The sequence below is a fragment of the Xenopus tropicalis genome, chromosome 4, assembly GCF_000004195.4.
Source record: "Xenopus tropicalis strain Nigerian chromosome 4, UCB_Xtro_10.0, whole genome shotgun sequence".
In the NCBI taxonomy this organism is placed as follows: Eukaryota; Metazoa; Chordata; class Amphibia; order Anura; family Pipidae; genus Xenopus; species Xenopus tropicalis.
The window spans coordinates 11,590,222-11,617,949 of NC_030680.2; the positions used below are offsets into that span (position 1 = coordinate 11,590,222).

Genomic DNA, 27,728 nt, shown 5'->3' on the forward strand with positions numbered 1-27,728 from the left:
AAGTGTGGCGTTTGTACTAAACAATAGGAGGACTATGGGGCAGTATGCTTTTTACATTTTGACTTGCATTCTCCTTTAAAGAAAAGCTTTGGTTTTATTTATTGTGTCCTAGATTTGTTGTCTGATCCAGCTTCATGTTTTCATTTATGTTTTAATAAAATTATAAATAAAATTTTACTTTTTTGTTTGATGTACATTTTTTTTTTGTCCACTTTTTAGGATTGAATCCATAACTTTATTGACTTGGCTAGACATACAATCTGATCAACTAAGGTTGTGCATAGTTTAAGTCCTGGCTAAAGACTGTCAGAGTACAGAGAGCTGTAGTTCCGTATCGGTACGAATGCACAGGACTTCACAATCTGGAACACTTTTATTTATACAGACGTGCAGTCATCACACAATTCTTCACAGATACACGTTGTTACCCATCACATCCACAAGAGTTGCCAGGGTTTCCCTTTCCTACCCCGAGGGTCACACACTCTTATAGTGCCCCTTTACTATCCCCACCAGGCTTTCCGCTGGCAGACTGGAAGGCAGTATCTGATTCATGCTTTAACTGACTCCTTTCTATCCCTATACTGGACCCAGGGTCGCAATCAGGGGGGACAGTTGTCCTGGGCCCGGACGATGGTCGCTTTAAAAGGGGGCCCTGCCGGGATACAGTTTTTGGTTTTTATTTAGCTCGGGCCCCCTTTCATGAACTCCGGGCCCTGTCATTGGTGGTCAGCTGGAAATTTGATTGGTTGTGCCCAATGCGTGTGTACGAAACCTTATAAAAGCGGTGAGCCGGCACAGATGAAGAGGACGCAGATGGAAGAAGACGCTGGGGAGGGAGCTGGAGGATGCCGCAGGACATGGCAGCATTCGCCAGCTGTCTGATCTTCTCCCGGTACATCTGGGCGCTGCGGCTGTTGTACTTTACTTTGGTGCCGCTGGTGGTGGCGCCGTGCTGATGGAAAAACCCATTCTAGTTAGAGACAAGAGGGAAGGTCCATTAGAAGCCAAGCAGGAAGGTGTTAGTGCTCACACAGAGATTTCAGCCCTCGCACACAGCCACACTAACACCGGGGACAATGGGGGCAGGAAAGACTTGGCACAGGCCGCTTAAGAGACCTGAGTGACAGGTGGCACCAATACAGACAAGCGGCTGCGACTCTCCAAACTTCTCACTGGCCAACGCAATTGGTCAGTGGGGTTCTCCCTGCAGTTCTGCTCAGGAAGCCCATTAACCCTTTAATACAATGGCCTCAGTGCCTTCCCTGCACAGAGAATACCCCTAGCTGAGGAGTGCGTAGGGCTCAGTGCAACAAGACAACCCTGCCCCTATATACAACCCCCCTCCCATGTATCTGGGTCCCAGGGGCCTGATGAATGGAACTGCACAATCTGGCCCATCAGTTAGGCAGCCACTACCAGCCAAAGATCCCACCCAGCCTATTAAACACTCACTATTGTATTACACACTTGTGTTTAAATTAGCATTAGAAAGGGAAAAGTGGAATCTATGCCTTATTCCCCAAACACTGTACTGCCCAGTCTGTGACCAATCAGGTCAGCGGCACAGTTTCTGTATCATAGGAGCTGCCCCCAGTGGTATATCCTGCACAATAATGTACCCGGGGGTACAAAGCAAAGCATGCTGGGAATCCCAGGCTTAGTTACCTGCCCAGTCTGTACCCTCTCATATAATAGCCCCATATGCCCCCAGTGGTATATCCTGCACAATAATGTACCCGGGGGTACAAAGGAAAGCATGCTGGGAATCCCAGGCTTAGTTACCTGCCCAGTCTGGACCCTCTCATATAATAGCCCCATATGCCCCCAGTGGTATATCCTGCACAATAATGTACCCGGGGGTACAAAGGAAAGCATGCTGGGAATCCCAGGCTTAGTTACCTGCCCAGTCTGTACTCTCTCATATAATAGCCCCATATGCCCCCAGTGGTATATCCTGCACAATAAAGTAAGCGGGGGTACAAAGCAAAGCCGAATAAGCCGCACAGTTTGACACCTCATTCATGGGTCTACGACAAACGGTGGTTAATTGCCCCCTGCTGGGGCAATTAACCGCCCACCCCTCAGAAAAGTCATAGCACCCCATTCCTGAATAAGCCGCACGGTTTGACACCTCATTCATGGGTCTACGACAAACAGTGGTTAATTGCCCCCTGCTGGGGCAATTAACCGCCCACCCCTCAGAAAAGTCATAGCACCCCATTCCCGAAAAAGCCGCACGGTTTGACACCTCATTCATGGGTCTACGACAAACGGTGGTTAATTGCCCCCTGCTGGGGCAATTAACCGCCCACCCCTCAGAAAAGTCATAGCACCCCATTCCCGAATAAGCCGCACGGTTTGACACCTCATTCATGGGTCTACGACAAACGGTGGTTAATTGCCCCCTGCTGGGGCAATTAACTGCCCACCCCTCAGAAAAGTCATACCACCCCATTCCTGAATAAGCCGCCCGGTTTGACACCTCATTCATGGGTCTACAACAAACAGTGGTTAATTGCCCCCTGCTGGGGCAATTAACCGCCAACCTCTCAGAAATGTCATAGCACCCCATTCCCGAATAAGCCGCACGGTTTGACACCTCATTCATGGGTCTACAACAAACGTGGTTAATTGCCCCCTGCTGGGGCAATTAACCTCCCACCCTCTAGAAAAGTCATAGCACCCCATTCCCGAATAAGCCGTGCGGTTTGACACCTCATTCATGGGTCTACGACAAACTTTGCGGTACTCACTCAAAGTTGGTCTCAATGTTAAGTCTATGGGTGGAGAATTGCCCCCTGCTGGGGCTATTAACCGCCCACCCTTCAGAAAAGTCATAGCACCCCATTCCCAAATAAGCTGCACGGTTTGACACCTCATTCATGGGTCTACGACAAACGGTGGTTAATTGCCCCCTGCTGGGGCAATTAACCGCCCACCCCTCAGGAAAGTCATAGCACCCCATTCCCGAAAAAGCCGCACGGTTTGACACCTCATTCATGGGTCTATGACAAACGGTGGTTAATTGCCCCCTGCTGGGGCAATTAACCGCCCACCCCTCAGAAAAGTCATAGCACCCCATTCCCAAATAAGCCGCACGGTTTGACACCTCATTTATGGGTCTATGACAAACGGTGGTTAATTGCCCTCTGCTGGGGCAATTAACGCCCCACCCCTCAGAAAAGTCATAACACCCCATTCCTGAATAAGCCGCACGGTTTGACACCTCATTCATGGGTCTACGACAAACAGTGGTTAATTGCCCCCTGCTGGGGCAATTAACCCCGCACCCCTCAGAAAAGTCATAGCACCCCATTCCCGAATAAGCAACACGGTTTGACACCTCATTCATGGGTCTACGACAAACGGTGGTTAATTGCCCCCTGCTGGGGCAATTAACTGCCCACCCCTCAGAAAAGTCATACCACCCCATTCCTGAATAAGCCGCCCGGTTTGACACCTCATTCATGGGTCTACAACAAACAGTGGTTAATTGCCCCCTGCTGGGGCAATTAACCGCCAACCTCTCAGAAATGTCATAGCACCCCATTCCCGAATAAGCCGCACGGTTTGACACCTCATTCATGGGTCTACAACAAACGTGGTTAATTGCCCCCTGCTGGGGCAATTAACCTCCCACCCTCTAGAAAAGTCATAGCACCCCATTCCCGAATAAGCCGCACGGTTTGACACCTCATTCATGGGTCTACGACAAACTTTGCGGTACTCAGTCAAAGTTGGTCTCAATGTTAAGTCTATGGGTGGAGAATTGCCCCCTGCTGGGGCTATTAACCGCCCACCCTTCAGAAAAGTCATAGCACCCCATTCCCAAATAAGCTGCACGGTTTGACACCTCATTCATGGGTCTACGACAAACGGTGGTTAATTGCCCCCTGCTGGGGCAATTAACCTCCCTCCCCTTAGAAAAGTCATAACACCCCATTCCTGAATAAACTGCACGGTTTGACACCTCATTCATGGATCTACGACAAATGGTGGTTAATTGCCCCCTGCTGGGGCAATTAACCTCCCTCCCCTTAGAAAAGTCATAGCACCCCATTCCCGAATAAGCCGCACGGTTTGACACCTCATTCATGGGTCTACGACAAACTAGTTATTTGCCACAATCCCCATTATAAGTCAATGGGGCAAATTTGGGGACCACTCTTGCCCCGGGGGTAAAACTTATACCCTTGTGCGGGGTATCTTCTGACACAGGTTGCAAACCTCTTCAAATGTGGTAAATTTCACGTTTCTAACCAATTCCCTCTCTGCGCTACAATCCCTCACAGTCGGCCTCAATGTTAAGTCAATGGGATTTATTATACAGACATTAACCCATCGCTGCCTGTGCAGGAATACAGATCTGCCATTTCAACTGCCATTTGTAACATGACACCCATTCCCAGCTGGGGCTGGTCACGTGACATTGTTATTCCAACCCTATGTAACTATATGTGTGTAACCCACATTCCCAGGCCCCAGTTGCACGTGTGATGTCACAATGGTTTGAACCTCAGAAAGGTTGGAGTCAATGTAATTAGAGTTTGTTGTGAGTGATGTCGTTGTGATGTCACAATGTCACAGTCAAAGTGCCCAAGCAGCGGCCAAACTGGCTCATTCTTGATCAGGTGACTGAGGTAGGTGGAGCTCTAGGGGTGTTGGTGCCAACGTTAGCAGGAATAAGAGATAATAATAACGAATCAGTTTAATACTGGCGCTGTGGGGGCTTTGGTGTATTGTTTTTTCGAAATGGCACAAAAATTCGGAAACAATTTGTCAAAAAAAATTGACGGACATGAAAAGAAATGTTGCGCGTCGTGGTTCTGACCCACACAGCAATTTTTTTGACAGTTTCACTCATTTTTCACTCACTAATTACTGTAACTAAAGGGATATTTCTGTTTGTCTCCATAGAGAGAAAGTGAGAGAAAATGTTTCGGCGTTTACTTTCGTTTTTGCCTTGCGTGCCGAGGGTAAGTACTTTATTCTTTTTACTCTAATATCCCTCATATAGTGCTATTCATAGCCTTGCTATATACAGGTATAGGACCCGATATCCAGAATGCTCGGGACCTGAGGCTTTCCGGATAAGGAGTCTTTCCGTAATTGGGATCTCCACACCTTAAGTCTACTAAAAAGTTATTTAAACCCAATAGGGCTGTTCTGCCCCCAATAAGGGGTAATTATATCTTAGTTGGGATCAAGTACAGGTACTGTTTTATTATTACAGAGAAAAGGGAATCATTTAACCATTAAATAAACCCAATAGGGCTGTTCTGCCCCCAATAAGGGGTAATTATATCTTAGTTGGGATCAAGTACAGGTACTGTTTTATTATTACAGAGAAAAGGGAATCATTTAACCATTAAATAAACCCAATAGGGCTGTTCTGCCCCAATAAGGGGTAATTATATCTTAGTTGGGATCAAGTACAGGTACTGTTTCTTTCTGGATAACGGGTTTTCGTATAAGGGATCCTATACATATATATATATTATTGTAGGGAGATCAGATCACTTGAAAATTCAGGGACACGTCTAATAAATCCATGTTGCAGGGCGGCACTGATTGCAGTTTCAGACGTGTCCCTGAATTCCCAAGGGATCTGCTCGCCCTATTGTATTGCTGAATTCATTCTACTTTGCCTATTTGCTCATTTCCTTTGATAATAAAACCTTTTTTTATTCTTCACTAGAAAAAACGGAATAAACCCCCGAGAGAATTTCTTGCGGTAAGCAGAGAATAACTGGTTAACCCAATATAAAATTCCCACGTTACTGACTATTTGCCCTATTCCAGCCATTGCATTTACAATGTGTTTGCCTTTTTCTCATTAATTTTTGTAATAAAATGTGTTTTTATTCTTCCTAGATTGAAAAAGATGAAGCCGATGTGGTCGTCGTGGTAAGCAGGGAGGAACTGGTTAACACAATATAATGATCACACTTTGCTCACTATTTGTGCTTTTCCAGCCATTTCATTTACTATTATTTTTGGCCATTTTTGCTCGTTTATTCTTGTAATAAAACATGATTTTATCCTTCCTAGAACCACCAAGACGAACCCGCCGGCGACATCATTGTGGTAAGCAGCAATTTGGCCAAATGTAAAAAACACAACTTTCCTGGTTATTTGTGTTACTGAAACCTTATTATTTACTGACCTATAGATTTATATGTGACTTTGTCACAGGCCCTTAATAACGCTGAGAATTTACTGGTATATTCACTACTGACCCCATTCCCCCATCATTTCTACTTTCCCACTTTTATATCTAAATCTACAAAATCATTCATTACCACAAACCATATCTGGCACATTCTATAACATATCAATATATATAATAGATTATTATTGGCTGAAACCCTTTTCAATATGTTTGGTTCCCTGGCAAGAGACAGCCCCTTCCCCTTTGAATTCATATCAGAATAAATTCATGTACAGACTGCATTTATTTATACACATGAATGATATCTTCTCAAAAGCACTTTTTCCCCCAGTACTAAACATATCTTTAGTCATTTTGTGCCTTATATAGATCTTGATAGATGATAGGCCGTTAATTCTATAAAATAACATCACTTTGTTTATCTCATTCCCAGGCTCTTCCGGAGACCACCACCTGCCTGGTAAGCAGAAAAGGAGTTGACACCCTACATTATTGTTTGTTTTTATGAATCGCACCTTTTTAGCCCTAAAAATTGAGTATTTTACTAATTACACAATATTTCTGTGATTTACCAAGTGTAAAGACCCTAATAGAAAATGACGCAATCTAAAAGCTGTCAGTGGGAGCCGCGCTGGGCAAATTGTAGCCTTTATTGAATATTTGGCTCAAGGGGTTTCCATGATTTGTATTGTTTGTAAGCACATGGAAATTCTTGTGAAAATGAGGATTGAGGTTTTTGGTGAAAAATCCAGAAATGTGTGAATCTGATTTATTTTCCTCTCTTAATCAGGTTCCGTCGGTTGGATGTGGCATTGACATCTGCCCAGAGCCGCCGACCCCTGAGACCAACATCTGCCAGGTAAGTAGTAAAGGAACTATTTTATTTGCTGAAACTGAGTTAATTAATGATAATGAGCTACAGAACTATAGTAAGTTGATCCCATAACTAATCGTATCGCTCTTCATCAGGAGGAACCAGAGCAGATTGCTGAGCCTGGCGAGGAGATTGAGGTAAGCATAAAGGTGCCCATACACTATAAGATCCGCTCGCTTGGCGATGTCGCCAAGCAAGTGGATCTTCACCCGGTATCCCCACCTATGGGTGGGCAATATCGGGTAGCAAGGAACTTAAAAAAAAATAATCCGATCCAAACGATCAGATTACATTTGTGGTTATGGGGCAGTCGGTTCGGGGACCGCATCAACGAGCCGATACGGTCCCCGATCCGACTGGATTTTCTAACCTGGCCGATCGAGATCTGGCCAATTTCAGGCCAGATATCGGTCAGGCTGGCCGCTCTGTTCTGCCCATACACAGGCCGATTAGCTGCCGAATCAGTCCAAGGGACCCATATCGGCAACTATAGTCGGCCCGTGTATGGGGACCTTTAGGCTAATAGAGAGGGATAAATACAAATCAAAGTCACTTATCAGCCAATCGGCTTATTTACAACAGAAATCATACAACCTCGCTCATCTCTTTCATTTCCCTTTCTTACCCAGGAGCGCCCAGAAACACCCGGGGCTCAGACTCGCCAGGTAAGAAGGAATAATTGTTTCTGCTCTCTTACACTTTAGCAGCCATATTAATGTCATTCCTACCGTGTCCCTTTGTCATATTTATACCCTGTCTCAGAATCCTCATTACTACATTGAATTGATCTGATCTGGGCCTTTTCTATTTCTTAACCAGGAGGAACCAGCTGAGACTCCCACTGACACTAACACCTGTCAGGTAAGTAAAAGGGAAGGGAGACATATTGTGAAAATGGCGCCACTCAGTATTATATTACTTTCCTTTATACAAGTTTTATCTCAGAATGATTTATGGGGCTAAATTAACACAATATTATTCTTTTTTTCGCCAAAACTAGGAGGGAGCAGGCGACGCTCTGCCGCAGGTAAGCAGCAATGGGCACAATATGTTACGTTTATATGTTGTGTTGCGCTGCAATAAGGAGTTTAACTGAACTGAGTTTAATCCCCTTTTTCTGTATTCCCATTAGGACTGTCAGGAGCCTGAAAAGAGCCAAGATGACGTAAGCAGAAAAAATACCTTTTACAAACTTTGCGTTCAGTTGCGCTGTGAAATATTTGTTTCTGATCTTCTCTCTGTTTTATCCAGGAAGAACACCATCATTCGTCAACATTCCCCTTCCACCATTGCTATCACTGCAAGGTAAGCAGAAAATAATCAATGAATGGAAAAGTGCAATTAAAGACATTGTAAAGATTTGTTTGATCATATTCTGTACTGATCTGAGTTTTCTTATCTTAACCAGGAGAATCGAAGGGGCATGCCTCCGTGTCAGCCCATCAGACTCTTTGGGGTAAGCAGCAAAGACAATTATATTACAATTTCAATCCCGGCATCAGATCGCCCTACAGAACATTCACTTTAGCATCTTCTCTAGGGAACTGAGTTAATGTAGTTCTGTGGGGCTGAATTAATGGGAATAGTTTTATAGGTTGGGTTAGACTGCAACACGCAGACTGTCGTCTAAAGATTGTAACTGACTTTATTTTTAATCCCCTTTTCCTGTCTTTTCAACAGCCAACATCATCGGAGGAATCCAGTGACAGTGACCATTCCTGTCACTGTGAGGTAAGCAGAAAATAATCAATGAACGGATGAAAGTGCAATGAAAGAAATGTTAAAGATTTGTTTTATCATATTCTGTACTGATCGGAGTTGATCTCATAAAATAATGTTTTCTTATCTTAACCAGGAGAACCGAAGGGACATGCCCCCATTCGAGCCCTATTTTGATTCTGGGGAGTCATCAGGGGAGAGCAGTGACAGTGTAAGCAGAAAAAGAAAACTGTTACAAACTTTGTATTCATTTGCCCTGTGAAATATTCATTTTTCATCTTCTCTCTTTTATAACCAGGATGAACAACTGAGCGAGGAGGGAGCCCCCTCCGAGCTAATCTGGATGAGCTCTCTGAGCTCCTTGTTCTTTGTGTGAGGTAGGGATAATATTACCTACTGTACCCATTATATATATTACTGGCTCATTTGTTGGGGAATTGGTTAGTTCTTCTACATTTAATAAACTCACATATCAAATGCTCTTCTTATTTATTAATAAGGAAAACTCTTTCAGATAAAAAAAACTTGAATACCTCGAATTTACTAATTTGTAAAAAATATGGCACGACTTTGCCCAGGGCAACTCCCATTTACTTCTATATAAACTCACTCGCATTTAGATGGTGAAGTTTTACATTGGAGTTTTCAGGTTTTTTGCACTTAATAACAGACATTTGAGTTTTCGAGGCATAATTCCAATTTGAGGTTCTTTGAGTGCAAAATATCTTAAATTGTGAAAAAAAAAAATCAAACTCGAACTATTTACAAATTCCCCATATATGTGAGAACCCGACTAAAATGTTACCTAAGATAATGGTACCCCAACAATGAATTATTCCTTGTCCTTTATATATTTATTTCAACATTTTATCTAATACACTGAATTCATATGATAAATCCTTTTTCTCTTCCTCAGGTGGAGCAAAAACATCTGCCGAGCTGTAACACCTGCTCTATCTAGTAGAATTAGGTCTGAAGCAACTGGACTTTTCCCAGTTCATCTTGGAAACGTTTCCCCAACACATCCGAGCGGCTTCTTCAGTTCAGATGGCAGGTAGGGAATTCCCCGGCACTTGAACCCTTGAGGGTAGTACACTCACAGACATCCAATCACAATGGTTCCACTGAACTTGTTCAGTTAGGGGTTGGCTGAAACTGACAGGGGTAAGAAGGTGAGATCCAGTCACAGTGGTACCATGATTCTTATTGATGAGGGTGTTAATCCTTCAAAGTACATGACTGGAAGTGTGAACTGCTGTGAAACTGCTGCATACCGCCCTGATGACTGATCCGCAAGCCAGAGGGAAAGAAAGAGGCAGCAGGAATCAACATCAGTGAAACTTGTAGAAATCAGTAAGAAGGTCCGAGCGGGACATAAAAAGAGACAGAGAGACAAATGGCTAACTAGCAAGTAACCTCTACCTTGGCTGCAGGGGAGAGAGAGGCATTGCGGGACATTCAAGTAACTGCCCGGGACAGCTGGCTGTGCTATAGAAAGCGGCACTGTAAAGCGCCATTGTATGTTGATGATAAGCAGAGTGAGGAAACGGCTGAAAAAAGACACCGCCCTCAACAGCAGAACAAAGCTGAATCCAGAACAAGTTTGTTCCTTACTGGGCCTGTGTCTCAATACCACCTACTTCAAGCACAATGGAGTTTTCTATGGACAAAAACATGGTGGTGTTATGGGTTTGCCTGTGTCTCCAGTTCTACTGAACTGGTTCATGGAAAAAGTGGAAAAGAAAGCCCTGGGCACCTTCAAGGGAACTGAAAGAGCAGTACTTGCTTTTTGATTCCCACCGCCCTTTGGAACATACAACTTGGCGTTATTAGGACTTGACACTATTGGGCTGATACAGCAGAACAAAGCTGAATCCAGAACAAGTTTGTTCCTTACTGGGCCTGTGTCTCAATACCACCTACTTCAAGCACAATGGAGTTTTCTATGGACAAAAACATGGTGGTGTTATGGGTTTTCCTGTGTCTCCAGTTCTACTGAACTGTTACATGGAAGAAGTGGAAAAGAAAGCCCTGGGCACCTTCAAGGGAACTGAAAGAGCAGTACTTGCTGTTTGGTTCCCACCGCCCTTTGGAACATAAACTTGGCGTTATTTGGACTTTATACCATTGGGCCGAAACTGTGGCACCCAATGCAGAGGCTGAAGAGAAGGAATACAAACCTCTAAAAGGAGCTCTGAGAACTTGTGGGTCCCCAGACTGGGCCTTTATGGAAACTGAATCAAAGACAAGTAGTGATGAGCAATGTTGTTCGGCAGACATGGATTTGCAGTGAATTTGTGCATTTCGCAATTACCAAATTGTTTTGCCACGGAAAAATTGGTCGCCTGGTAAAAAAAGTTGTGGTCGTGTCAAATTGGGCGCAGTCCCAGCGATTTCACAACAGTTCACACTTCCAGGCATGTACTTCGAAGGATTAACACCCGCATCAATGGGAATCATGGTACCACTGTGACTGGATGTCACCTTCTTACCCCTGTCAGTTTCAGCCAACCCCTAACTGGATACGTTTAATGGAATCATTGGGATTGGATGTCTGTGACTGTTCTACCCTCAAGGGTTTAAGTGCCGGGGAATTCCCTACCTGCCATCTGAACTGAAGAAGCCGCTCAGATGAGTTGGGGAAACGTTTCCAAGATAGACTCCGAAAAATACAGTTGTTTTACACTTAATTCTGCTACAAGGCAGCCATCGGGGGGTGGGGTAGGGGCACAGGGGCCCATTTGTCATCCTCGGGCCCCACAATAACATCTTAATAACATCTGGTCCCCGATGGCTAGCCTCCTCTGCAGCAAAGGAAAGAAATATGGAATTCAGAAAACACTTGCAAGCGTTGGTAAGTGCATCTGATGCTAAATCAAATAGAAGTCGCCCTTCAAACAGAAGGCTGACAACAATATTAAATCTTTTCTCTTTTTGTAAAGAGACAGATTTATACAATAAACGTTCCATTGTTGTGTGACATTGAGCGGCTCTGTTTGCTTATTAGAGAGACAGGGAAAGGTTGGGGGAACAGGGAGGGGGGACTGGAGTTTTGCTTTGCTGAGACACCCGAGAAACTATGGGGGGGGCATTTACTAACCGGCTTTTTGGGGTCAGACGCAAAAATGTCTCAAACCCATTAAAAGTTGTGGGGAAAAAGTTGCAACTTTGTTTTCAACGTTTTTCCGATTTGACTATGTAATTTCACTGCAGGATTCTGCTGGAGAAGCTCTATAAGAACTTTTACTTAATGTAACATTATGCACTCTAATAACCAAAAAAAACTATTTTATATTTGGTGTTAGTGTCCCTTGATCCAAAAAAAAAGACCTTGGGTCTCACATTTTACTAACCATTTTCAGTTGTGTAGCAGCCCCCTATTGTTTAAATGGCCAAAATATGTTTGTGTGTTTTAATGAGGCACAAATCTAAGCACATAATCAGTTTAGTGGCAAAACGAGGTTTATTCACACAATTAAATAAAAACAATGTATATTATATAAAAAGAATGTGTACTGCTTTGTACTTATATTTATAACACATTTACTTACTGGCACAGATCCTATCTGATCCCCCCATTGTAAGCAGCAGTCCTGCCCTGCTTTATGGCTGAGATTCTAGCTATCTGTATAACAGAGCATTCTGTCACAGTGGCACAGATCCTATCTGATCCCCCCCATTGTAAGCAGCAGTCCTGCCCTGCTTTATGGCTGAGATTCTAGCTATCTGTATAACAGAGCATTCTGTCACAGTGGCACAGATCCTATCTGATCCCCCCCATTGTAAGCAGCAGTCCTGCCCTGCTTTATGGCTGAGATTCTAGCTATCTGTATAACAGAGCATTCTGTCACAGTGGCACAGATCCTATCTGATCCCCCCCATTGTAAGCAGCAGTCCTGCCCTGCTTTATGGCTGAGATTCTAGCTATCTGTATAACAGAGCATTCTGTCACAGTGGCACAGATCCTATCTGATCCCCATTGTAAGCAGCAGTCCTGCCCTGCTTTATGGCTGAGATTCTAGCTATCTGTATAACAGAGCATTCTGTCACAGTGGCACAGATCCTATCTGATCCCCATTGTAAGCAGCAGTCCTGCCCTGCTTTATGGCTGAGATTCTAGCTATCTGTATAACAGAGCATTCTGTCACAGTGGCACAGATCCTATCTGATCCCCCCATTGTAAGCAGCAGTCCTGCCCTGCTTTATGGCTGAGATTCTAGCTATCTGTATAACAGAGCATTCTGTCACAGTGGCACAGATCCTATCTGATCCCCATTGTAAGCAGCAGTCCTGCCCTGCTTTATGGCTGAGATTCTAGCTATCTGTATAACAGAGCATTCTGTCACAGTGGCACAGATCCTATCTGATCCCCATTGTAAGCAGCAGTCCTGCCCTGCTTTATGGCTGAGATTCTAGCTATCTGTATAACAGAGCATTCTGTCACAGTGGCACAGATCCTATCTGATCCCCCCATTGTAAGCAGCAGTCCTGCCCTGCTTTATGGCTGAGATTCTAGCTATCTGTATAACAGAGCATTCTGTCACAGTGACACAGATCCTATCTGATCCCCATTGTAAGCAGCAGTCCTGCCCTGCTTTATGGCTGAGATTCTAGCTATCTGTATAACAGAGCATTCTGTCACAGTGGCACAGATCCTATCTGATCCCCCCATTGTAAGCAGCAGTCCTGCCCTGCTTTATGGCTGAGATTCTAGCTATCTGTATAACAGAGCATTCTGTCACAGTGGCACAGATCCTATCTGATCCCCCCATTGTAAGCAGCAGTCCTGCCCTGCTTTATGGCTGAGATTCTAGCTATCTGTATAACAGAGCATTCTGTCACAGTGGCACAGATCCTATCTGATCCCCCCATTGTAAGCAGCAGTCCTGCCCTGCTTTATGGCTGAGATTCTAGCTATCTGTATAACAGAGCATTCTGTCACAGTGACACAGATCCTATCTGATCCCCCCATTGTAAGCAGCAGTCCTGCCCTGCTTTATGGCTGAGATTCTAGCTATCTGTATAACAGAGCATTCTGTCACAGTGGCACAGATCCTATCTGATCCCCCCCATTGTAAGCAGCAGTCCTGCCCTGCTTTATGGCTGAGATTCTAGCTATATGTATAACAGAGCATTCTGTCACAGTGGCACAGATCCTATCTGATCCCCCCCCCCATTGTAAGCAGCAATCCTGCCCTGCTTTATGGCTGAGATTCTAGCTATCTGTATAACAGAGCATTCTGTCACAGTGGCACAGATCCTATCTGATCCCCCCCATTGTAAGCAACAGTCCTGCCCTGCTTTATGGCTGAGATTCTAGCTATCTGTATAACAGAGCATTCTGTCACAGTGGCACAGATCCTATCTGATCCCCCCCATTGTAAGCAGCAGTCCTGCCCTGCTTTATGGCTGAGATTCTAGCTATATGTATAACAGAGCATTCTGTCACAGTGGCACAGATCCTATCTGATCCCCCCCATTGTAAGCAACAGTCCTGCCCTGCTTTATGGCTGAGATTCTAGCTATCTGTATAACAGAGCATTCTGTCACAGTGGCACAGATCCTATCTGATCCCCCCATTGTAAGCAGCAGTCCTGCCCTGCTTTATGGCTGAGATTCTAGCTATCTGTATAATAGAGCATTCTGTCACAGTGGCACAGATCCTATCTGATCCCCCCCATTGTAAGCAGCAGTCCTGCCCTGCTTTATGGCTGAGATTCTAGCTATCTGTATAATAGAGCATTCTGTCACAGTGGCACAGATCCTATCTGACCCCCCCCCCCATTGTAAGCAGCAGTCCTGCCCTGCTTTATGGCTGAGATTCTAGCTATCTGTATAACAGAGCATTCTGTCACAGTGGCACAGATCTGATCCCCATTGTAAGCAGCAGTCCTGCCCTTATATTTCTAAAGAGAAATAAGACATTCTGAACACATATTTCAAAATTGCTATGTTCTACTCGACCATCTAAGGACATAAATGCTTGCTAAGATATCCAAGATGTTTAGGATTCAATATGAATGACATCTGAATCACCAGGGGAATTGGATCCATATTCTAAGTTGCATTTCAGGATATAGGCACTGCAAATAGAAAATACATGATTGGGTGATGATCAGTAAAGTGGCAGAATGTTACATGGAGTTGGCCAGAGACTTATCATAACGTTGCTACTCAATACCCACCAAAACTGTATGTCAGCACAAAGCCGGGCGCTTGCTCTGTTTGATCACTGATGAACCTGAGGAACATGTTCTGACCAGTGGAGGTGGCCGAAAGGGTGAACAGGGGTCCACAGAATGTTTTCAGGAGGGGTGCGTTAGTGGAAGTCCCATCATACACAGACAGGTAATCATTGCTACATGTGTGGCTATTTTGTGTATAGAAACTGATCTTGCTCAGTGAGACCTAGAAGACAGAAGGAACAGTAGAAGTCTGAGCAGAGGCTGGTGCTTTTACATTCTGTAAACAGGTAGAGACCTGAAGGGATTTGTCCCTGGAGCAGTGCAACTTACACTATTGGTTTTTTTTTAGATTTCATGATATAAGCACTATTAAAAAATATGAATGTGTTTCAAGGGCGCCCCCTGCTGTTCCAGCCTCCATGAAGGCCAGGCAGAATGGCTAAAGCTTAATTCACTGAAACAGGATCCATCTTCTTATGTTTCCCTGCTCAGTTATACACTCCTGTAACCACAAAGCTGGGCCCTACTGGGATCTTGCCCTCCCTCTCCTGGCAGGATCATTGCATGTCTATCAAATCAGAGAATTAATTTATATATTGGATGAGAGTATCTCCTTACCTTATGGGAAGCCGGAGCAGTGATGATATAGGAACAGTTGCTATTAGGGGGGTAATTCTTGGGGTATCCAGGAGAAGTGATGTTCCTTGATGGGGTGTAATAAGTGCCTCCACATTTCACTGGTAGAAACAGAAAGAAAGCGCATTAACAGGATCCCTCATTTATCAGCTTCTCATCTAATATATATGGATTAGGGGATTGACCAATAACAGAAATTCTAGCAAGTCAGTCGGACCCAGAAACCCATTTCCAGAACAGAGTTTCAGGCAATGGGCTTCTAACAGAGTTTCACATTGCAGCCAATAGAAAGGGGTCCTACGAAGCAATGAGAGAAGGCTTTTGTCGTTGGCTTTACTGGTGCCCCATATTTGATGCTTTAGGTGCCATTACTTTATTACGTGCTCCCTACTGAGCCAGTTTCCTTGTGTAACATACAATGAAATAACAACTATACTGTACCTTATTTCCCTTTTGTGTGTATCTACTCCCTAGATTCTATGAAGGTCTTCCTGCAGTTTCAGTCTTTCTTGCAATCCATTAGCCATTATTCACCTCCTATCACCTGCTTGTAGAGTTATAACACTCTAACAGAAAGCTGAAAAGTGATGCCTGGGGGGTGGCCGCGGATGTGGCACCACTTTGGTCAACTTAGGGTGGCAAATGGGCCTAAACCTCTCTGATTGTGGTTCTATGGCCCAAGAGTCGTGCAATATTGGGTTTGAGAACATGAATGGAATGCTACATTTATAGTATTATCAGGAACGAGTATGTTCATTGGTTGTACAGAGTAATACTATTGGCAGCATAGTTCAGTGGGGTGTAGTGGCCCTTTAAGAACCACCATAGTATATATTTCCCCCCAGTATGATATGTATCTAATACAACGGCGGCACTGTAGCCAACCCATACTCACCTGTACTGTATGAGGCACTGAAACCAGTCGCTTTAAGGTTTTTACTACCGACAAACTCCACTAACATCATACTTGATGAGGCGATCAGTGCAGGAACGCGTTTAGACCCACAGGTTCTGTCCAGTAGAAGCGGGGAAGTTCTGGTGCGCCCATCATAAACTCTAATGTAGTCAGAGGCACAGTTTGGGGCAGATTGGAGATTAAAGGCAGCGAACGTCAGGGTTACCTGCAGGGGCAACGTTAATGTCAGCGTGTGTTAAAGGGAAACTATACCTTCCTGTATTTAATAATAGACTTACATATTTAATCCATTTTATATACTATGAAGTAAGCAATACTGATGGATGTTTTTGCCTTCCAATTTTGCCTTTTTCAAATGGGAGTCACGGACCCTGGCTAAGAAAAAGCTGTGGCCCTTTGAGGCTGTAGTTTGGTCATTTGTCTCTTGTTATTGTTCCTGTCTAATTCCTCTCCCATTCATTTTCCATTCTCTCATTCAAACCCCTGTGTGCTTGCTAGGGTAGGTTTGATCCTAACCTGATGTTCTTGGGGTGTCACTTTGTTTTGCCTCAATATAAGGAGCCCCTCACATATAGTATGCCTAGAATAAACAGTGATTTAGATTAAGCAACCCTGAACCAAGATAGAAATAGAAGAAAATGAAGTATATGAAGTAATAGATTGATCACCAAATCGGACGGTGCCTGGATGACCCACACACACTTGGCATTATTTGGGTAAGGAGATGGATAATTGGCTGAGGTGACAGTTCCCTTGGCATCAGTAAGGAGAGAACTACAGACATCTGAAAGGGAAAATATGTATTAGGAATCATTAGAATGGTCCATAAAATACAGAGATGGGTGTAAGCCATTTACTGAGCACTTGGCTCGGTGCTTACCACACTCATAGAGCCGGTTTATCTTTATAATATCCAAGCTGGTCATTGTGCTTCCCGCTCCAATTATTATATTGGGGTTAAGCTTGGCCACTATAGTGTTTTTTCCAGTTGTGTTGCTGAAAGCCCACCTACAATAAAGGCAAGAAGTAAGTCATATAGCCACAAGGCAGCAGGAGAGGTTGTATTATCTCCACAATATATATATATTCATGTGTGGATGCATTTTCCCCACCCCAAGCTTTTGTATAGTTATTATTAGATTTGAGGCATCATCTCAAACTTTCATTATTATCTCCCGTAACCCTTCTATACTCATATACTGTATATGTATATAATGATATACTCACGCTGGGTAATGCATGATAGAGCGGTAGTCATATATTGTGTTGAGGTTGTTGGTATTCATTATCTCAAAGTTGACGATGTCACCTATCATAAACAGCAGGTCAGAAGGGCTGGGGCGTCTTTGCACCTTTTATATAAAATCAGCAACTTCCATCAAGGGGTTGGTGAGCAACATGTTGCCCTGAGCCACTGGTTGATCATCACTGTTATAGAGCATAAGGGCCCTTTAGTTTCTGGTGGAGATGGTGGGGAAAAAACCCGGTGGGCCCCGGTGGCCCAGATCCGACCCTTGCCGGCGCTCCCCTGGCCGACTGTTCCTCCCCTGACGCATTAAACGCTCATGGGAAGGACGTCGGGTGCGGGACCCTGCAGGGGGCTAAGGGAGGCTCAGCGGGGGCCCCTGTGGGGGGAGTTAGGGGGTGCGGGTGACTCAGCCAGCGGGGGCCCAGTGGGCCCTGCACCCCCCAGTCCAACCCTGGGCATTTATGCACCTTTTATATGAATTCAACAACCTCCATCAATGAAACAATACAAAGCACTCTCACCCTTCTGAAAAAAGATCCATAATACAGATGCAGGAGCATAAATACAATATATTGTCTCATAGTCTATATAGAAACAGGTACATGTTCATTATACAGGTTCAGCATAGGAATTCCCATATACTAATCATTACACTGCAGGAACAGCCCCCCTGTGCCTATACAAAGACATACTATGAAACCAGGGCACCTTATGTATTCCCCTGTACTAAGTACATCTCAGCTGGAACATTATAGAGCATGGGGGCCCTTTAGTTTCTGGTGGAGATGTTACTAACCCCACATACCTGGTGAGATGTACTGATACATTATATTAACATAGTTATCCCGGTCGCTCCTGGAGTGCTCATGTACAAAGCCCAGGGCATGGTTGAGTTCGTGCATGGTTGTCCCCTCGGAAGTACAGTAACCTTTCTCTACGGACACCACTTGGGCACCTCCTTGACGCCCCATGTAGGACCAACAGCTGGAATAAAACATAGGAAAGTTATTGACAAACTGGGTTAATAAACAGATCTTCAAACCACTTTTCACACCGATATATACAGTAGTTGCTGCAGTTGCCATTTGGCTGTACTTATTTTTGAAGTGTGAATCTTATATTGATCTGTATGGATGCAGGTTGGACTATCACTGTAAATATCTAAATACTTTGGCCTATTGCTGTAAGCATTCTAACGCAGGTTGGTCAACAACTGGGCGCATTCTAATGTCTGGTTAGCTATAGGCTGAAGCTACCACATGATCCTATTGGTTAGAGAATGGTCTATCACAGTTAGTATTCTAATGCTCCAGTTGGTTCCAGGTTGATCTAGCACTGTAAACATTCTAATGCTCTGATTGACGACAGATTGATCTAGCACTGTGATAATTTAATGCTCTGATTGGCTACAGGTTAGTCTACAACTCTAAAGGTGGCCATACACGGGCCGATTGTAGCTGCTGATATCAGTCCCTTGGACAGATTCAGCAGCTTATTGGCCCCTGTAGGGGAAACAATTACTGGCCTGCCCGACCGATATCTGGCCTGAAATCGTCCAGATATCAATGGGGCAGGTTAAAAAATTCAGTCAGATCAGGGAGCTGATGCGGTCCCCAAACCGATTGCGCCTATTTCAGTCATTATAATTCGATCGTTTGGCCCCAGGGCAGCCTACTATAGGGGCCCCACACACAGTGCCCCCAATTGCCCCCATAGACAATGCCCCATAGTAAGTGCCCCCAATAGCCCCCATAGATTGATTGAACTATCCGGGACAGCGGGATGCGCTATAAAAACCGGCGGGACAGTGTTGGGGGGTATGTTATAATATATAAAAATGTTTTTTTGGAGCAGCTGGGATGGTGCCCCCCTGGGAGTTGGTGCCCTATGCAGACTGAGTACTCTGCTTATAGGGAGCGGCGGCCCTGCCCCAGGGCCATACAACGGAATTAGCCTAAGTTCTCCCAATAACGCCCACCCGTAGGTGGGGATATCGGGAGAAGATCCCCTCGCTTGGCGACTTCGCCAGGTGAGCGGATCTTTACGTGTAGGGCCACCTTAAGCATTCTTACACTCCAATTGGCTGCAGGTTGGTTTACAACTAGGTGTATTCTAATGTTCTAGCTAACTACAGGCTGATGATCTATCACTGTAACTATTCTAATGCTCCTACTGGCTACAGGTTGATCTACCCCTGTAAGCATTCTAATACCCTAATTAGCCACAGTTACTATTTGGCTGTGCTAATTTTTGAAGTCTAAATGCTGTATTGATCCATATGGAAGCAAGTTGGTCTATCACTGTGATTATATCATTACTTTGGCTACACATTGATCCACCATTGTAAGTATATAATGCTTCAATTGGTTACAGGTTGGTCTATCACTGTCAGTATTCTAATGCTCTAATTGGTTACAGGTTGGTCTATCACTGTCAGTATTCTTTTCAATTGGTTACAGGTTGGTCTATCACTGTCAGTATTCTAATGCTCTAATTGGTTACAGGTTGGTCTATCACTGTCAGTATTCTAATGCTTCAATTGGTTACAGGTTGGTCTATCACTGTCAGTATTCTAATGCTCTAATTGGTTACAGGTGGGTCTATCACTGTCAGTATTCTAATGCTCTAATTGGTTACAGGTTGGTCTATCACTGTCAGTATTCTAATGCTTCAATTGGTTACAGGTTGGTCTATCACTGTCAGTATTCTAATGCTTCAATTGGTTACAGGTTGGTCTATCACTGTCAGTATTCTAATGCTCTAATTGGTTACAGGTTGGTCTATCACTGTCAGTATTCTAATGCTCTAATTGGTTACAGGTTGGTCTATCACTGTCAGTATTCTAATGCTCTAATTGGTTACAGGTTGGTCTATCACTGTCAGTATTCTAATGCCCTAATTGGTTACAGGTTGGTCTATCACTGTCAGTATTCTAATGCTTCAATTGGTTACAGGTTGGTCTATCACTGTCAGTATTCTAATGCCCTAATTGGTTACAGGTTGGTCTATCACTGTCAATATTCTAATGCTCTAATTGGTTACAGGTTGGTCTATCACTGTCAGTATTCTAATGCTTCAATTGGTTACAGGTTGGTCTATCACTGTCAGTATTCTAATGCCCTAATTGGTTACAGGTTGGTCTATCACTGTCAGTATTCTAATGCTCTAATTGGTTACAGGTTGGTCTATCACTGTCAGTATTCTAATGCTCTAATTGGTTACAGGTTGGTCTATCACTGTCAGTATTCTAATGCTCTAATTGGTTACAGGTTGGTCTATCACTGTCAGTATTCTAATGCCCTAATTGGTTACAGGTTGGTCTATCACTGTCAGTATTCTAATGCTCTAATTGGTTACAGGTTGGTCTATCACTGTCAGTATTCTAATGCTCTAATTGGTTACAGGTTGGTCTATCACTGTCAGTATTCTAATGCTTCAATTGGTTACAGGTTGGTCTATCACTGTCAGTATTCTAATGCTTCAATTGGTTACAGGTTGGTCTATCACTGTCAGTATTCTAATGCTTTGATTGGCTACCAGTTGGTCATAAGATTAAAATCATTTCTATAGTGTAAGTGAAGTTTATTTTGCCTGACAAACACAATAGAAAACAATTTGGAATTATTTCTTAGGGTGAAAGGGACCCTTTACCCGCCAGGCAATGGAACTCTTTATAGGCCCACCAGCCCCTTGTCTGATGTCACAAAGGGGCGGAGGCATGCACCTATAAATAGAGACTTCTGTTTTCTTGTGATATTTTTCATAATTTCCCCCCCCAAAATATATAAAATACTATGTGGTTGGTAGGGTAATTGGGAAAAGCCATAAAAAGTACAATTTCCCCAAGAGTTATATCTACTAATTATATCTATTGTGGCTCTTCCAGGACACACCCGATGTAAGTTTCCGTAAAGGTCCCCATACACGGGCCGATTCTAGCTGCTGAAATGGGTCCCTTAGACCGATTCACCAGCTTATCGGCCCATGTAGGGGCACAAACGACAGGCCTTCCTGACCGATATCTGACCTCGGGCAGGTTAAAAAATCTAGTCGGATCGGGGACCGCATCGGCTTGTTGGACCGACTTTGCCTCTACCCGTCGTTACAATTCGATCGTTTGGTCCCAGGGCCAAACGACCGAATTAGCCTGGATTCTCCCAATATCGCCCACCCGTAGGTGGGGGATATCGGGAGAAGATCTGTTCACTTGTTGGCGCTTGTAAACGTACCCATCGCCAGATGTTATATTGACATAATCATCTTCATCAGTGTAAGGGACAAACTGCACGCAGGTCAGGGTGGCGTACACTTCCATGGCCGACGTCATTGTGTTAACTTCACTGTTACCTGTGAGAAGCAAGAGGAAAAAAAAACGTGAATTTCTGTTTATTGCACATAAGGGTGTCTGTGCATTCCATTTTAAAGGGGAAGTAAGGCATCATTAAAATAAAAACAGAGGGCTTACAGATTCTCTAAAACGAAAGATTTTTTCATTTATCGTCGGACCAAGCTTATCCTGAAACAATCATTTAAAAGTACGATTTGTCCATCAACGAAAACGACCATTTCAAGCTATATCGTCTAGTTGAAGCTGGAAACTACCTGCTTTGTCCTGCAAACAACTAGACAATGGGCAAATGTAATTGTTAATGAGATAAAAATCTTAACCTGTATGGCCATCTTGATTCTTTTGCACAACATAGTTTTCCCTATCAGCCATCTTGGTGGTATCTAACATAGGGAGATTGATAAGCAATCAAACTAAAGCAGAGATACAGTGGCAATGAGGGTATAAAACCAAGAAGAGACAGTCAAGTCATTGGCATTTATTGGGCCACCAAAAAATGTTTTATTGTGCAGTGTTGCTTTAAGACTCAAACTCCCATCATCCTTTGCTACTTGTTGAGCATTGGGTGTCCCACTATCTCTTGTATGTCCTCTTTAAAGTAAATATGCAGAAGTGCCTACCATATTACACTCCATTCTGCAGAGCCCAGTGTGGTCACCTGACCTACTAGGGCCTAGTGGGTCTACTCGGGCTCCCCAGAAAACTTGACACCCTGGACCTACTATCACAGCCAACAGTTATATAGGTAGTATAGGCCCACAGTTAAAATAAGCAATGGCTGATGGGAATTCTCCTAGGCTGCAGCCCAGTAGGTCTTGGGTACAAGGGGTGAAGGTAGGCCAGTCCAACCCTCCACCTGAGGCACCCTTAAGGTCCCCATACACAGGCCGATTCTAGCTGCCGATATAGGTCCCTTAGACCGATTCGGCAGCTAATTGGCCCATGTATGGGCACTACCGACGGGTCTGCCCGACCGATATCTGGCCTGAAATCGGGCAGGTATCGATCGGGCAGGTTAAAAAATCTAGTCAGATTGGGGACCGCATCAGCTCGTTGATGCGGTCCCCGGACCGACTTTGCCTATACACGCCGTAATAATTAGATCCCCGGACCGACTTTGCCTATACATGCCGTAATAATTAGATCCCCGGACCGACTTTGCCTATACACGCCGTAATAATTAAATCGTTTGGCCTGGATTCTCCCAATATTACCCACCCATAGGTGGGGGATATCGGGAGAAGATCCGCTCACTTGGTGACATCGCCAAGCGAGCGGATCTTAAGGTGTATGGGCACCTTTACACAGGAGACTTCAGATTGGAAAGGTCGCCTACACAGTGAATTGACCCCATTGGCTCCCTGTAAGAGCTGGCAATAAAAACAGACCTTTCAGCATGACCATCATCAGAAATCATGGAGCCCTATGCAATTTACCTAACAGGGCCCACCCCAACCCACCATGCCCCTCATGCCCAGAAATTGCCCATTATCTACTTAAACCCTGTGGATCTTTACTTCTCTGGGGTCCTCTTTGGCATGATGTAGATTGACCTAGCTATTTGATTTTTCAAATGAACATACTAAGAGCAGGACTGCCATTGGTACCACTGTGACTGGATCTCACCTTCTTACACCTGTCAGTTTCAGCCAACCCCTAACTGAATACGATCAATGGAAGCATTGTGATTGGATGTCTGTAACTGTTCTACCCTCATGGGTTTAAATGCCGGGGAATTCCCTTCCAGTCATTTGAACTGAAGAAGCCGCTCGGATGAGTTGGGGAAACGTTTTCAAGAAAAACTCTTTTAGAATGAATTCTACTAGATACTGTATATCATGACCTGGATGAATGAGAATCTTCATAGAAATGTTGTTGGAAGAACTTACTGTATTTACTATCCAGTGTGTACGGCACATACACTGTCTCATTTGTTTTCTGCCATAAGCATTCTGTGGAGGTGATGGCACTACGTGAGACCCCAACAGCAATGTCTTCTTGAACCCGTGGGACTCCATTTCCTGATTCAAAAATAAACATAAAATGATGGCACTTGCCTTTCTTTGGAAGGACAACAGTCCTGTTCTGCTTTATGGCTATTTTTTACAATAAAGCACTGAGTCATAGATTTACATCTGAAAGACTTGGTCACTCCTAGGGTTGCTACTGGTTACCATCAGGGTTGCAACCCCAAGGATATTTTTACATGGGGCATTTGTTGACGATGTAAAATCACCTTTTGATCAGGAGACATTACCTTTCCATTGAAGGACATGGGAATCTCTGTGTGTACTCATTGCCCCAGTTTACCTTGGTTGGCTTTTAAGATCCTGCTGAAGACATCGCCCTGGCCGAAGGGATCACTTTTTCCTAGGGTGGGGGAAAAACAAATTTTGCTTTAATCTGAACATGATTGTGAGTCCATGAAAGCTCTATAGTGATATGGACATATTAAGTCATATATATTCAGGGCCGCCATCAGAAATCACAGGGCCCCTCACAACAAAATTTTCTGGGCCCCCCTCCTCCCACACCCCCAATAGCCCCTCCCCCAGTGACCCCTCCCATCAATACAAAGGACATACAGACATTGGTAGCCAGGGCCCCCTAAAACTTTGGTAGCCAGGGCCCCCTTAAAACATTGGTGGCCAGGGGTTACATTTTGCATTGGTGCCAGGGCAGGGACCCCTTAAAACATTGCTAGCCAGCCCAGGGCCCCCTAAAACATTGGTGGTCCTCCCCCAAATTACTCATACTATGGCCCGCTCCTTGCTGCTTCCTTCCGCATCCTTCAGCTCCCTACCCCCAGCATCCTCTGGCTCCCCCCCAGCATCCTCCTGTTTCTTCCCGGGCCACCCAAGAATCCTCCGGCTCTCCCCCCAGCATCCTCCTGCTTCCCCCAGGATCCTGCTGCTTCCCCCAGGGCCCCCCCAGCATCCTCCTGCTTCCCCCAGGGCCCCCCACAAGCATCCTCCAGATCCCCCTTCCCTCCCCCCAGTGGACTCCTGCTTCGTCTGGCTCCGCCTGCTTCCTCCGGCTCCGGTGGTGTCCTCCACTATGTCCCGCGGCTCCCCGCTACTTCTGTGCTTTTATAAGGTTGCGTCCTGTGCGCGTGATGTCAGTAAGCACGGGCGCAACCTTTTAAACGCGCTGATGTAGCGGGGAGCCGCGGGACATAGTGGAGGACACAACTAATGACAGGGCCTGGAGTTGATTAAAGGGGGCCCGAGCTAAGGAAACATGGCCGGGCCCCCTTTAAAGTTAAAAACGCCCGGGCCCGGGACGATTATCCCCCTGTGCCTCCCTGATGGCGGCCCTGTATATATATATAGTATACATTGCATTGAAACAAATGGCTGGCATCATCTATTGGTGGCTGGCAGCACGAGTGCTCTACTGCCATCAGCCTATGTTGTATATCAATCCAAGCTGTCACCCTTTCCATTCCATTTCCCCGGCACTGTATTCCACTTCCATGCTGCACCCTATTCCCAGAACAGAGCTATAAAAGGCAACTTGTAAATAAATTTGTAAATAAATCTACAGCAAACCTGAACTCTGTAATTACCAGCTAAGCAAGTGATCTGGCATTCATCCTTACATTATTATTGTATACTGCAATAAGCAAGGGGCCACTTTTTAAGTTTCTGACTTATAGCAGTACATGAAATAATTAAGCAAAGCACTTACCAGTACTATTATTGGGTGACAAGGTGGCCTGAAATTAGACAAACAGCTTTAAGCATTCTGAGAATCCTCAGTAAGCAAAGCATGGGTATGGGGCAAAGGTAAGGGGCAAAGGTAAGAAGCAAAGCATGGGTATGGGGCAAAGGGAATGGTAAGAAGCAAAGCATGGGTATGGGGCAAAGGGAATGGTAAGAAGCAAAGCATGGGTATGGGGCAAAGGGAATGGTAAGAAGCAAAGCATGGGTATGGGGCAAAGGGAATGGTAAGAAGCAAAGCATGGGTATGGGGCAAAGGGAATGGAATGAAGCAAAGCATGGGTATGGGGCAAAGGTAAGAAGCAAAGCATGGGTATGGGGCAAAGGGAATGGAATGAAGCAAAGCATGGGTATGGGGCAAAGGGAATGGTAAGAAGCAAAGCATGGGTATGGGGCAAAGGGAATAATAAGAAGCAAAGCATGGGTATGGGGCAAAGGAAATGGTAAGAAGCAAAGCATGGGTATGGGCAAAGGGAATGGTAAGAAGCAAAGCATGGGTATGGGGAAAGGGAATGGTAAGAAGCAAAGCATGGGTATGGGGCAAAGGGAATGGTAAGAAGCAAAGCATGGGTATGGGGCAAAGGGAATAGAATGAAGAAAAGCATGGGTATGGGGCAAAGGGAATGGAATGAAGCAAAGCATGGGTATGGGGCAAAGGGAATGGTAAGAAGCAAAGCATGGGTATGGGGCAAAGGGAATGGTAAGAAGCAAAGCATGGGTATGGGGCAAAGGGAATGGGAAGAAGCAAAGCATGGGTATGGGCAAAGGGAATGGTAAGAAGCAAAGCATGGGTATGGGGCAAAGGGAATGGAATGAAGCAAAGCAGTGGTATGGGCAAAGGGAACGGTAAGAAGCAAAGCATGGGTATGGGGCAAAGGGAATGGTAAGAAGCAAAGCGTGGGTATGGGGCAAAGGGAATGGAATGAAGCAAAGCATGGGTATGGGCAAAGGGAATGGTAAGAAGCAAAGCATGGGTATGGGGCAAAGGGAATGGTAAGAAGCAAAGCATGGGTATGGGGCAAAGGGAAATGGGAAGAAGCAAAGCATGGGTATGGGGCAAAGGGAACGGTAAGAAGCAAAGCATGGGTATGGGGCAAAGGGAATGGTAAGAAGCAAAGCGTGGGTATGGGGCAAAGGGAATAGCCAGAAGTGTTGGCAAAAGAGTCCATTTTACTTACCTGATACTTACTCAATGCTTGGCCAAAAAGACAGGAGATAAGGATGGCACAAATGGAGCAGACCATATTGTATTGTGCAAGCTGAGGAATTCTCCTGAACTCTCATACTGTAATTCCCAAGCCCTTATATTTAGAGCCCAGTAGCAGTGGAATGGGAGGGAAGGCAGCCGATTGGCCTCCAAGTTATACCATGTAAAAGTGCCCTCTTGTCTACAATCATAACAAATATTAATAATGGCAGCCCCCTTGGCTGAGCTGCTCTCCCTTCTCTTTGGTCGGAAACTCCTCGTCCTTGGTTATATAATATAATTTTTGTAGTTGGAGAATGATAAGTAGGTTTATCAAGGCCATAGCCCAAACATGTAGTGTGTTATGGCTGCTCTAATAGATGACGTATAAATGCCTGCCTTGAGCTGCCTGGCTACTATTATTCCCTCGATAAAATACCAGGCACCTTCAACCAACGGCTTGAAAAAAATGTCTTTAAATGGAATAGCCGAGACTTGGGTTCTCTTTTATTCTGGGCCTTTACATAATGCTTTTTGTTAGTCCTTCCAACCCTATTCCAACATTCTGATCCAACAGATAAATAAGGTACAAAGGAGAGGTAAATACCATTGCTTTATTACCCAGCACTTTACTTCTCACATATATTGGTGTATAGGCACCATCCCAGTGCATTGTGCCTGAGTCCGAGCTTTCAGCCAGCGCTACACATTAGAACTG

General features: G+C 44.7%; 1 protein-coding gene and 1 long non-coding RNA gene across 5 annotated transcripts; one reads left to right on the plus strand and one right to left on the minus strand.

Moving 5' to 3' along the window:
- Nucleotides 1-354: 354 nt before the first annotated feature.
- On the minus strand, nucleotides 355-27,728 carry LOC108645256 (embryonic protein UVS.2). Of its 4 annotated transcripts, none has more exons than XM_031900440.1 (14): nucleotides 27,003-27,728; nucleotides 25,793-25,820; nucleotides 24,413-24,472; nucleotides 23,992-24,123; nucleotides 21,984-22,101; nucleotides 18,560-18,738; nucleotides 17,733-17,814; nucleotides 17,386-17,513; nucleotides 17,174-17,289; nucleotides 16,485-16,710; nucleotides 15,572-15,690; nucleotides 14,954-15,176; nucleotides 8,232-8,347; nucleotides 355-973 (listed from the first exon to the last, which is right to left on the minus strand). In XM_031900440.1, the coding sequence occupies exons 1-13, from the start codon at nucleotides 27,066-27,068 to the stop codon at nucleotides 8,319-8,321; spliced, it is 1,506 nt and encodes a 501-aa protein (XP_031756300.1). In that variant the 5' UTR covers nucleotides 27,069-27,728; the 3' UTR covers nucleotides 355-973; nucleotides 8,232-8,318. The 4 variants fall into 4 exon arrangements, with proteins under 4 accessions (XP_031756300.1, XP_031756302.1, XP_031756301.1 ...); XM_031900442.1 differs by lacking the exon at nucleotides 355-973 and adding an exon at nucleotides 6,440-6,632; XM_031900441.1 differs by lacking the exon at nucleotides 355-973 and adding an exon at nucleotides 6,790-7,027.
- Nucleotides 4,877-6,051, plus strand: LOC116410249. Its single transcript, XR_004222203.1, has 3 exons — nucleotides 4,877-4,979; nucleotides 5,702-5,737; nucleotides 5,878-6,051. It is a non-coding gene; the product is annotated as an uncharacterized LOC116410249 (long non-coding RNA).